Here is a 12,942-nt window from a genome sequence, read left to right on the forward strand (position 1 = left end):
AGGTTTGGTTTCCCAAAGCACAGAAGGGTGGAGGGAGCCATGTTCTGAGCCTGTCTCTGCTTTTCCAGAAACCAGACAGCCCCCAGAGCTCAGGCTCCTTCACCCCCGTGGCCAACGAGCTGAAGCGCAAGGACAAGTACATGAACATCCTCTTCTCCTGCCACGTGCGCAAGGTAACGGGGCTGGGGTGTCCAGGGACCAGGAGGTGACCCTGGGGTGCTGGCACAGCACATCAGAGCACTTCCAAGGAGCTGCATCAGGGATTTTTGGGTGGAGCAAGGTTGGGTGATGCTGGGGCTTCATCGTGTCAATTGTTGAGGCCCTGCCCATGCAGAGTGCTGGGACTGAATGGTCTTTAAGAACCCTTCAACCCAAACCATTCCATGATTTCATGATAAAATCAGTTCCTTCTGCATAACTGGGTTGTGTCTGATGGTTTTTTGTAGCAGAATTGGGTTTTTTGTTAACTTGGTTGGAAGGTTTAAACAGCTAATTAAAAAAACAGACTCGTTTAATTGTTGTGGGTAGGTCCTAATGATGCTGGTTGGAAATATCTGTCAGGGAAGGATATTTTTAATTTTACAAAGCCAACAGACAAACTCAATTTCAGTGGCAGGTGAGTGCTGTGGGTGTTCAGGTGTTTTTAAGAAGCTGTATATTCTTTTTATTTGTAAATACTGCAGTTGGTCCCCACAAGCACAGTTATTCCTTCTGATTCTGCAGATCTAAACAATTCATGCTGCAACACAAAATCTCACTTTCTAATAAAACTTTGCAAGTGGCAGTGAGTTGTATTGTTTATTCAACAGTGATTTGTGTTCATAAAAATAGAAATCTCTTCTTGCTTTCCAAGCAAAATTATCTCAGTGGAGTTTGGTGTTGCTGTGACCACGTTCTCTGTGAGGATGGGGTTCACAGGATTAAGGGAGGAGCTGGCCAGTCTGAATCCAAACTTCCTCTTTACAACCTCACAGCTCTTGGGTTGAACCTCCCTGAGGGACAGAGAAATGCAGAGTTTCCCCCTGGCTTTTCTCAGGTTAGGCTGAAATCAAAATAATTCCTCTTCTAACTCATTTAATGAACTGATTCCAGTTGCAGCTTCTGACTAAACTGGGATAACTGTAGAAAGGACAATATTCAGTTCTTAGAGATGTGATGGAATGATGGTGATGGCATCACTGGGGTCTGTGTGTGATGGACACAGTGTGAGTTTTATCTGGTTCATTGTTATGCAGCTCTCCAGCCTTCACATCCTTGTGTTTCTTTTGCTCCTGGTTCAGCTCTCAAGGACAATCTCCTGTGCAAGCACAGGGCAAAGCAGATTCCTGAAGCACAGATCCACATTTCATCCTGTTCCCTACCTGCCAGGACAGAGCTCCTGCCTCCAGACAAGGGTCAGAGCAGCATTTGTTGGTTTTGGTGTATGGAGGAATCTCTGAGCATGCCATGTTTCTGTACTGAGACTGTGCTGGAAGAATCCAGTTTTTGTGGGTTTGTTGCACTGAGATGCCAGCACTTCAATAGTAGAAGCAGAATGGGGATGGAATAGGTGTTACCCATCATAAAGTGGATTTCTCCTGAGCCTGAAAAGCTTTCAGTGCTCTCAGAGGCAAAGCTTTAAAGCTGTGGGTGAATTTCAGCTCAGCTGAAATCACAAATATTGCAGGGTTATAGCCTTGCAGCCATATGGGTTTTAAATTATCTTGTAATTTCTTTTAACTTTTGAAAGGTTAAATTGTTGCTTTCTTTTCACAGAGAGGTAGGACTTGTATTGTAAAATCAGGGTGTCCCAATGTAGGGAATGATTGGCAGCTGACTCCACTGGTTCAGAAGGCTGAACAATTGCTTTATTAAACTATATAATATTACATGATACTACACTATATGAAAGATGCTGTACTACAAAGAGTATTAAAGAATACTGAAGAAAACTCATGCTTGAACTCCTGACAGTCAGGACACAATTTTCCCCAATTGGCCTAAGGAAAATTTGGCTCAATTTTTCCCCAATTGGCCAAGGAAACAAAACAATCCTCAGCAAAATCCAACTGACAAATCACTTCAGGTAAACAATCTCCATAACATGTGTGCAAAAACAACAGGAGCAGCAAGCAGAGATAAGAATTGTTTTCCTCTTTTTCTCTCTGTGCTTCTCCAGGAAAAACCCTGAGAGAGAGAATGATGGCTCTCTGTTCAGAGACTGTGAATGCCACAGTCCAGATCCCCTGCTGGCCTGCTGAGTTAGGGATTCCTGGCATGGCTTTGGAGCCATCAGCATTTCCCATCTCTGGAAGAGTCCAAGGCCAGGCTGGATGGGGCTTGGAGCAGCCTGGGACAGTGGAAAGTGTCCCTGCCATGGCAGGGGTGGCACTGGGTGGTCTCTAAGGTCCCTCCAAACCCAAACCACTCCATGATTCCATGATCCCAGCACTACTGAGGGCAGGGCTGCACTGTGCCATCTCATGGATGTGTAAGCCTGGTGATTCCAGAGCATCTCCATGTCACAAAAGCAAACTCTCCCATCCAAAGCCATGCTGGGATATGGCTCCTTCCTCAGGGAACCGTTTGTCTTCTGCTTGTACAGACAGGAAACGTCCAAGGGAGCAGAGCAATGAACACAAACACTGCTGAAATGGGAAGGTTAACAGGAGAAGGATTTGACATTTGAGAATTTAGCATTTCCCTTTCCAAGCAAGGCACTTCCTCAGGTCAGGTTTCTGGATGTACTGAGCAGAGGTGAGAGCTGTTGGGCAGGAGTGACTCTGCTCTGACTGCAGGAGCACAGCTGGGAACAGCCTTTGCCCTTCCAGGAAACCATTTCCATCCTAAGCTCTTTAAAATCAAAGTCTTTCTCTTGTCAGAAATACAAGTTTTGGCATTCTGCCTCTTAGCCCAGAGTAAGGGCAGTCCCTGGGTGACCCTCAGTGCTGGGGCAGGGGGAATCTCTCCTCATTGCTGCATTCTTCCCTTGGAATTTTTAACAAATACATTTTTAAATGAATCATCAGGTTTCTTCTCTTTAGCCTTGACTTCCCTATGTCCTACCTGTTGGATTATGGGGTTTTTTTTTGATTTAGAGATGGGGTAACTGAGAGGTGTTTTAAAAATTTTTATTTTATTTTTAGTTTTATGAAGGTGTATATATATGCCTTCATATATGTATATATATTATATGTATTATATATTGTATATTATAATATGTGTTTTATATATCATATATAAAAATACTAATTAATATAATATAATATAATATAATATAATATAATATAATATAATATAATATTTTGTTTTTTATATATAACAAATATTGCCTATAAATCCATTTCCCACATTACCAAACCTTATTGGCCCAGGGTGGCACGTGGTGCTGGCACGTGCAGCCTGGCCCAGTGCTCAGGGCACATTTGTCACATCTCTCATGTTAAATATATATATATAATAATATATATAATATATATGTATAATAATATATATAATATATATTTATATATTTTATATATTTTATATTATAATATGTGTTTTGCATATTATATATAAAATACTAATATATATGGATATGTTTTATATAATATAATAGATAATATATAATAATATATAATGATATAATATAATATATAATAATATAATATATAAAAATATATAATATTTGTTTATATATATAACAAATATTGCCTGTAAATCCATTTCCCACATTACCAAACCTTATTGGCCCAGGGTGGCACGTGGTGCTGGCACGTGCAGCCTGGCCAGTGCTCAGGGCACATTTGTCACATCTCTCATGTTAAACCTGGTTCCTGTGGGTTTGCAGGTTGTGTTTGATCTCTGCTGAAAATTCACTCACGTGAAGCTTTAACAGGGGCCTGCAGAGTGAATTATAGAAATGAAATTGTAATTATCAGGTGATTTCATTGCTTCCCTTAAATAATTCTCCTGAACAAAGCAGCAATTGACAAAAAAAGGCTGCTCGAGTTCATCCGTGCTGTGTTTTCATGATTCAGCTTATTTGAGGATTCCTGAACAAAAACTGTGCTGCTCCTGCTCTTCCCTGAGACAAGAAGCTGTTGGTGGGAAGGTGTTAAAGGGCACTTTGGTGAGCTGGGCTGCATGTTTTATTTTTGAAGCAGCATCAGCCTTCCTCTGTGGCTTCCTTCAGCTACTGAGTCACCAAACCACATGTGAAACAGTTGTTAAGTGTCAACAGAAAGTTCAGGTGTCAGCTTTTGGAAATATTCAGTCTAATGCACTTCTTTCCTTGCACAGAAAACACATTAAAAGCAAAAATACTGAGCAGCTTGAGCAGACAGAGGTGGAGCCCAGAGCTCACCTATTTAAACACATTTATGGGTAGAGCAGCCCCTGTGACCTGTCAGATATTGGCTCATTAAATTCATTGACACAGAATGTTTTTAACTTTTTAACTTTAATGATGACTGACATTGATCTAATGAATTCTTCAGGAAGAATTTAGAAGATTCTAGATCAGGAAGAACTTCCTGGAAAGGGTGGTCAGGCCTTGGCAGGGGCTGCCCAGGGAGGTGTTGGAGTCCCCATCCCTGCAGGTGCCCAAGGAGCACCTGGATGTGGCACTCAATGCTCTGGGCTGGTGACAAGGTGGGGATTGGGCACAGGTTGGACTTGATGGGCTGGGAGGGCTTTTCCAGCCTCAATAATTTTGTGGTTTTAACTCCAAATAGTAAATTTATTCTAGGAACTGCTCTCCAAGTTTTGAGCTGCTGGTAAAGTTTTCTTTGCCTGTGTGGGGGCCCAATTTCAGCAGCTTGAGCTGAATAATAATGGGGGGCTCTGTTTGGAGCAGTTTTTACAGGAGGGCTGGGAAAGGCTTTGAAGCCTTGCTGAGGGGAGGAGAATGAGCTGTGTGCTTGCTTCCCTGCAGTAGGCACAGGTAGAAACAGGTCATTCCTGCCTATGGAAAAATCCATCTTTTCTGAGCATTGTGCTGCTCTTCACTTTTTCAAAGGAAATTTTCAAGATTTTTGCCTTAGGAGAAACCAAATGCATATTTCATGCAAACCTCCAGATTTTGTTGGATCACCTAGGAAACATCTCTCTCTCTCCATTTTCTTTAGAATAAGGTTTTTCTTCCCACTTGTCACTTGTGGCACCAAGCTCCTTTGACAGGATCATCTCTTTCAAAGGCCTCTGCCCTGCAGTGTCCAGAAGCCACTGACAGAAACTTGAAAAACTTCCTTGAAGATTTTTCAGCTCTTTGCCAGATCTTCATTTCCCCCACGAGCTTGTCAGGAAGCTAAATTAGGATTGATTCACATTTGGATCAACAAGATATAAATAAAGAATGCCCAGAAGGTGCAGAGAACACAATGCTGGGAAGGGCTGTTCCCCAGGAGGGAATGAGCTGTAGCTGAAAACAGAAGGCCTGTCCTTACTCCTACAAGGCCAATAGTGGTATTTGCACTGTGAGTGCAATTTTGAGTGCAAATTTGTGAGTGCAAATTTGTGTGAGTCCCTTCTGTGCCTGCTCCCCAGTGGGACAGTTTGTACTTTAATTCACAGCAGGTATTATTTACACAAATGCACTGTAGGTGCATGAGGCACCTGGAGCCTCCTCTGCTTGGAAAAAGCAAGAATGACATGAGATTTTGCTCCTCAGGTGAGATGAGCTGCTGGGCCTCTCCTTTGGTACATTCCTTTAGCTGAATTTTAATACTAAAACCTGGAGAGAGAATTTTAATACTAAAACCAGCAGGGAGCCATGAGAAAATAGTGGGATTCAAACCATGCCTGTAGAACTCCCACAATATTCCACAATATTGGCTTGGAATACAGCTTTGGGGTATTTCAAAATATATCAGCAGGGGCTGAGGGTTAATCCAGGTGTGCCAGAGGCCAAGGACACCTGGTTTGGATCAGAAATGGTGTGGCAGCAGGAGCAGGGCAGTGACTGTCCCCTGAGTCCTGCGGTCAGCTCTGGGCACCTCATGGTGAGAAGGACCTGGAGGGGCTGGGGGTGTCCAGGGCAGGGGATGGAGCCCAGGAGGGGCTGAGGGAGCTGGGAAGGGTCTGGAGCCCCAGGAGGGGCTGAGGGAGCTGGGCAGGGGCTGAGCCTGGAGCAAAGGAGGCTCAGGGGCCCTTGTGGCTCTGCACAGCTCCTGCCAGGAGGGCACAGCCGGGGGGGCCGGGCTGTGCTCCAGGGAACAGGGACAGGAGCAGAGGGAACGGCCTCAGGCTGGGCCAGGGGAGATTTAGGATGGATATTGGGAAAATTTCTTCACAAAAAGAGTGATCAGGCATTGGCACAGCTGCTCAGGGCAGTGGTGAAGTCCCCATCCCTGGGGACAGGGGTCAGTGGCAGCCTTGGCAGTGCTGGAGGAACAATTGGACTTGGTGATCTCAGAGGGCTTTTCCAGCCTTTCTGGCTGTGAAATCTGAGTGTGCTTCTCATTTCTGCTTCTCATTTCTGCTTCCCATCTCTGCTTCCCAGGCAGCAGCCACAGGGCCTCCTGCCCTGGGGTGGCTCTGGTGTCACAGCACCAGAAATCTGCTCCCTTTGTCACCAGGGGCTGGGGGTGGGACAGCAGCCAGGCAGGGTCACAGCAGTGCCCAGGCAGTGTTCACTGTGTCAGACTCTGCAAACAAATCACAAAAAATCAATTTCTTGATTGATCTGAGCTTTGATCTGAGCTCTGAGGGGCAGATCCAGCTCCAGGGACTTGACTTTGGTTCAGCTCCCAGGACCTGGAGTGTGGAGAGCCCAGAGCTTCCCCAAATCCTGGCTGAGGAACCAGTGCTGCTCTGCTCCAGCACCCAACATGTGGCACCAGGCACTCCTAACCTACTTTCTCAGGGCCATTCAGTGTTTCATAGCCTTTAGGCTTTTTTCTCCCATTCATCTGCTTCCTAAAATAATCCTGGTTACTCAGCATCTCTTCCTGTGAGATTCCCAGGCCCTCAATCATGTTCTTCACCTTCTCTGAACCACCAGATTCTCCTTCACACTCAGCACCCTGGTCCTTCACAGGCTGTTCCAGGTGAACCATGGCTCCCAGGACATTATTCCCATGTTATTCCTTGCCTGTGCCAACATTCTGCTTTTTCTGAGCTGCCTCATGTCTCTGTGCCAAGATCTCTCCAGAGCTGTCTGAAATCATCCTCGGTTGCTTTTTCTGAGTCAGTGCCGTTAATGTAAAGCTGTCACAGAGCTCTCCAATTTGCATTTTTTTGCCTTTATCTGCTCTGAACTTTGTCACTCTGCTGCCTCCTGACTGAGGATATTTAAGTTCTCCCGTTGTCTCCTGATTTCACCCTGGAAAATCCTATTTATGTTCATCCTCCTCACGTCTTACCCTTGTCTCCCCTTCTCAGTTGATTAATAAATATCTCAGTGACTGTGATACAACCATGACTCTGGTTTTGCCTCAGTGAAAAACAATTTCTACTTTGTGTCCTACTTTCTTGGACATTTCCAACAAACCTTTGCATCCTGCCTGGTGAGTGTTTAGTGCTGAGGGGCATCCACCAGCCTGGATGAGGTGGAGCTCCAGGGAGAGCTCAGAGCCCCTTCCAGGCCTAAAGGGGCTCCAGGAGAGCTGGAAAGGGACTGGGGACAAGGGATGGAGGGACAGGACCCAGACCAAGGATGGTCCAAAGCCTCAGGTCTGGGCTGTGCCAGGGCAGGGATTCTCCATTTGGGGTTCCCAAAGCTCCTTGGCAATGTGGGGACAACAGCCTGAGCTCCACTTGGACAGGGCTTGATTGTGCCTGAGGGAAGCCTCTGGCCTTGGTTTGGGTGAAAACTGGAATTTCCCAGGGTGCCACAGCTCTGCTGGATGACTGGGAATGTTGCTCCTCTGTCTCTTTTGTATAATGGGATTACAGGGACCATGTTCCCTTTTCAGTGCTCCAAGGTCCAAGGAGAAAACCTGTTTAGGAGCTGTGTGGGTTTGGGGTTATTTTGTGTGAGTTTGGAGTATTTTTGTGCGAGTCTGGAGTATTTTTGTGTGAATTTTGGTTGTTTGTGAGTTTAGGGTGTTTGTTGTGTGACGTTGGGGTATTTTTGTACAAGTTTGGGGGATTTTTGTGTGAGTTTGGGGTATTTTTGTGTGACTTTTGGCTGTTTGTGAGTTTAGGGTGTGTGTTGTGTGACTTTGGGGTATTTTTGTGTGAGTTTCAGGTATTTTTGTGTGAGTCTGGAGTATTTTTGTGTGATTTTGGTTGTTTGTGAGTTTAGGGTGTGTTGTGTGACTTTGGGGTATTTTTGTGTGAGTTTGGGGTATTTTTGTGTGAGTTTCAGGTATTTTTGTGTGAGTTTGGGGTATTTTTGTGTGAGTTTGGGGTATTTTTGTGTGAGTTTCAGGTATTTTTGTGTGAGTTTGGGGTATTTTTGTGTGACTTTTGGCTGTTTGTGAGTTTAGGGTGTTTGTTGTGTGACTTTGGGGTATTTTTGTGTGAGTTTGGGGTATTTTTGTGTGAGTTTCAGGTATTTTTGTGTGACTTTTGGCTGTTTGTGAGTTTAGGGTGTTTGTTGTGTGACTTTGGGATATTTTTGTACAAGTTTGGGGTATTTTTGTACAAGTTTGGGGCATTTTTAAGTGAGTTGGGCACTTGGCACTGCCCAGTTTCATTCCCTGTGTTCCTGCAGGGGTCAGTGGGACTCACAAGGTGTTTCTGTGCAGGTGAATCGCTTTAACAAGGTGGAGGACAGGGCCATTTTCATCACTGACAGACACCTGTACAAGATGGACCCCATGAAGCAGTACAAGGTGATGAAGACCATCCCCCTCTACAACGTGAGTACAGCCCTGGGGATCCTCAGCTGGGGCTCTTTCAGGGCAGTGTTTTTACTCTGTAGCTCCATTTTCATGTCCATAACATGGAAAAAGGGCTGGGGCTCTTTCAGGGCAGTGTCTTTACTCTGTAGCTCCATTTTCATGTCCATAACATGGAAAAAGTCTTTGGCTTGCAGTTTCTGATATATTTAATGTCTTTATAACAGTTACAGTGCAGTTATTGCAGCACCAAAGCAACAGGGTGGGTTTGTTGGGGTGTCCTGGGCAGGACCAGGGGTTGGACTGGGTGATCCTGGTGGGTCCCTTCCAACTCAGGATATTCCATGGTTTTATGATTCTGTGATCATATTAGCTTTTAATTTTGGTGCATAAAATAAAAGCTAAACCCCAAACTGCCTCTTACAGTTCTCTGCTCTCTCCCTGTATCAGTTTGCTTTGCTGTGTGCAGGATCCTGGCCCTGGCAGGGGCTGGCATTTCACAGCAGCTTATGCCACTGTTCCTGTGTCTCTGAGGGCTTGTCTGATCCTTCAGCTTGTGCTTGAATTTATTTATTTAGATTTTTTTCTATTTGTTCATGTTTAATGTAAATCTTACCAAAGCTAAACTCAGAATTACAGTCAGGTCTGGCCTTGGGGGTAGCAGGGTGGAGCTGCCAGGCAGTGGATTAGCAGGGATGGAAGGGGTGGGCAGCACCTCAGCTTTGCTCCCCACATCCTGGAGCAGGGATTCAGCTGAGTCTCCCTCAGCCTGGGGTGCTCTGGTTATCTCCAGCCTCCAGAGCCTGCCTGGCTGCTGGGAAATGCCCTGCACAGATTCTCTGGGATGTTTGCATTTGGAGAAATGACAAACCTGGCATTTCTGTACTGCTGGGAGGGCTGAGATGGGATTAGGGTGAGGGTGAAATCTCATCTGCAGATGTGGAGGGGATGATTAGCTCAAGCTGCATCCATAATGTTGGGTTTAGAGTCTCCTCCTGCCCTCCTTGCTGGGCACCCAGCACAGAGTATCCATGGAGTAGCTACTCCCAGTGGGAATGCTGGCTGCAGCAGGCAGTGTCTCCATGGCAGTGCTCTTGTTTTGAAAGGAAGCTGCCCTGAGCAGCTGCTTTCCTGGCTGCTGTTCTGGCCCAGCACTGGTGTCTCTGTGCTCTGAGGGGCTGGCAGCACAACCTCCTGTGTGCCAGGGGCTGTGTGCCCGTGGAAACCGGGGTGCAGACACCCCCAGCCTGGTGCAAATATCCCCAGCCTGGTGAAAAACAGGGTGCAGACAAACCCAGCCTGGTGAAAACCAGGGTGCAAACACCCCCAGCCTGGTGAATAACAGGGTGCAGACACCTCCAGCCTGATGCAAACACCCCCAGCCTGGTGAATAACAGGGTGCAGACACCTCCAGCCTGATGCAAACATCCCCAGCCTGGTGCAAACACCCCCAGCCTGGTGAACAACAGGGTGCAAACACCCCCAGCCTGGTGAAAAACAGGGTGCAGACAAACCCAGCCTGGTGAAAACCAGGATGCAAACACCCCCAGCCTGGTGAAAACACCCTCAGTCTGGTGAACAACAGGGTGCAAACACCCCCAGCCTGGTGAACTCCCCTCCAGCCTGGTGAAAACCAGGGTGCAAACCCCCTCAGCTTGATGCAAACACCCCCAGCCTGGTAAAAAACAGGGTACAAACCCCCCCAGCCTGGTGAAAACACCCTCAGTCTGGTGAAAACCAGGGTACAAATACCCCCAGCCTGGTGAACAACAGGGTGCAGACCCCCTCAGCTTGATGCAAACACCCCCAGCCAGGTGAAAATCAGGGTGCAGAGAACCCCAGCCTGGTGAAAACCAGGATGCAAACACCCATGGCCTGGTGAAAACACCCTCAGTCTGGTGAACAACAGGGTACAAACACCCCCAGCCTGGTGCAAACACCCGCAGCCCGCTGAAAAACTGGGTGCAAACATCCCCAGTCTGGTTAAAACACCCCCATCCTGGTGAAAATCGGGGTGCAGACAATCCCAGCCTGGTGCAAACACCCCCATCCTGGTGAAAATCAGGGTGCAAACACCCCAGGCTCCCAGCAGAGCTCAGACACCCCCACACTCCCAGCCTTTTAGCAGAGGGGTTTTCCACACCTGATTTTCCAGGTGTTCCCTCACAGGTGTTTTGTGGTGATGTGGGCAAGGCAGGATTTTGTCCATCCGGATTTCTCACTATTGGTTTCTCCACCTTTACCTTAACCAGAGTGTCCAGGTCACTGAAATTCACTGAGTGCAGGATTAATGAGAGATAAATCTGTGTTTGTCACAGGTTTAGGACAATGTCTGTTTTACCTGTGTGCCTGATGGGTGTAAAGGTGCAGATTGTACATTTACAGCAGCACAAAACCAGATCAATTGTCACCTGAACATTTCCCTCTGTAATCCTTAATGCCTTAAAAATGAGAGCTGAGCAATTTCAGAAAGAAATTTCAGAAAGAATGTTACTAAGAAATGTCAGTAATTGTTGCTTTTTCACCAATAAAAGATGTGTTAAAAATAGAATATCCATTCCTACAGAGAGCCCTAGGGCAGGCTCTGTGGTGATTCTGTGTTGGCTATTTTGGCTGTATTTTGGCTCAATATTGGCTGTATTTTGGCTCAGTGTTGTATTTTTGGCTGTATTTTGGCTCTATGTTATATTTTTGGCTGTATTTTGGCTCAGTACTGGCTGTATTTTGGCTCAGTGTTGTATTTTTGGCTGTATTTTGGGTCATTATTGGCTGTGTTTTGGCTCTATGTTGTATTTTTGGCTGTATTTTGGCTCTCTGTTGTATTTTGGCTGTATTTTGGCTCAGTACTGGCTGTATTTTGGCTCTGTGTTGTATTCTGGCTGTATTTTGGCTCTCTGTTGTATTTTGGCTGTATTTTGGCTCAGCATTGGCTGTATTTTGGCTCTATGTTGTATTTTGGCTGTATTTTGGCTCTATGTTGTATTTTGGCTGTATTTTGGCTCTATGTTGTATTTTTGGCTGTATTTTGGCTCTAGGTTGTATTTTGGCTGTATTTTGGCTCTAGGTTGTATTTTTGGCTGTATTTTGGCTCTATGTTGTATTTTTGGCTGTATTTTGGCTCAGCATTGGCTGTATTTTGGCTCTCTGTTGTATTTTTGGCTGTATTTTGGCTCTATGTTGTATTTTGGCTGTATTTTGGCTCTATGTTGTATTTTTGGCTGTATTTTGGCTCAGTATTGGCTGTATTTTGGCTCTGTGTTGTATTTTTGGCTGTATTTTAGCTCAGTATTGGCTGTATTTTGACTCAGTGTTGTATTTCTGGCTGTATTTTGGCTCTGTGTTGTATTTTGGCTCAGTATTGGCTGTATTTTGGCTCTGTGTTGTATTCTGGCTGTATTTTGGCTCTGTGTTGTATTTTTGGCTGTATTTTGTCTCTATGTTGTATTTTTGGCTGTATTTTGGCTCAGCATTGGCTGTATTTTGGCTCTATGTTTTATTTTTGGCTGTATTTTGGGCCATTATTGGCTGTATTTTGGCTCTATGTTGTATTTTTTGCTGTATTTTGGCTCTTGTATTTTTGGTGTATTTTGGCTCAGTATTGGCTGTATTTTGGCTCTGTGTTGTATTTTTTGCTGTATTTTGGCTCTTGTTGTATTTTTGGTGTATTTTGGCTCAGTATTGGCTGTATTTTGGCTCTGTGTTGTATTTTTTGCTGTATTTTGGCTCTATGTTATATTTTTGGCTGTATTTTCTCAGTACTGGCTGTATTTTGGCTCAGTGTTGTATTTTTGGCTGTATTTTGGGTCATTATTGGCTGTATTTTGGCTCTAGGTTGTATTTTTTGCTGTATTTTGGCTCTGTGTTGTATTTTTGGCTGTATTTTTGGCTCTCTGTTGTATTTCTGGCTGTATTTTGGCTCTGTGTTGTATTTTTGGCTGTATTTTGGCTCAATATTGGCTGTATTTTGGCTCAGTGTTGTATTTTTGGCTGTATTTTGGCTCTCTGTTGTATTTCTGGCTGTATTTTGGCTCTGTGTTGTATTTTGGCTCAGCACTGGCTGTATTTTGACTCAGTGTTGTATTTTTGGCTGTATTTTGGCTCTATGTTGTATTTTTGGCTGTATTTTGGCTCAGTACTGGCTGTATTTTGGCTCTGTGTTGTATTCTGGCTGTATTTTGGCTCTGTGTTGTATGTTTGG

General features: G+C 45.1%; 1 protein-coding gene across 1 annotated transcript in view; it reads left to right on the forward strand.

Annotated features, from left to right (window-relative positions):
- Positions 1–12,942, forward strand: part of MYO1D (myosin ID) — a 171,254-nt gene that overhangs the window by 93,121 nt on the left and 65,191 nt on the right. The window contains exons 19-20 of the mRNA XM_054649462.2: positions 69–173; positions 8,652–8,765. Coding sequence (XP_054505437.1) covers positions 69–173; positions 8,652–8,765 — 219 coding nt within the window. The remainder of the gene's footprint in view (positions 1–68; positions 174–8,651; positions 8,766–12,942) is intronic.

This window comes from Agelaius phoeniceus, chromosome 26 (genome assembly GCF_051311805.1).
Source record: "Agelaius phoeniceus isolate bAgePho1 chromosome 26, bAgePho1.hap1, whole genome shotgun sequence".
Classification (NCBI taxonomy): domain Eukaryota; kingdom Metazoa; phylum Chordata; class Aves; order Passeriformes; family Icteridae; genus Agelaius; species Agelaius phoeniceus.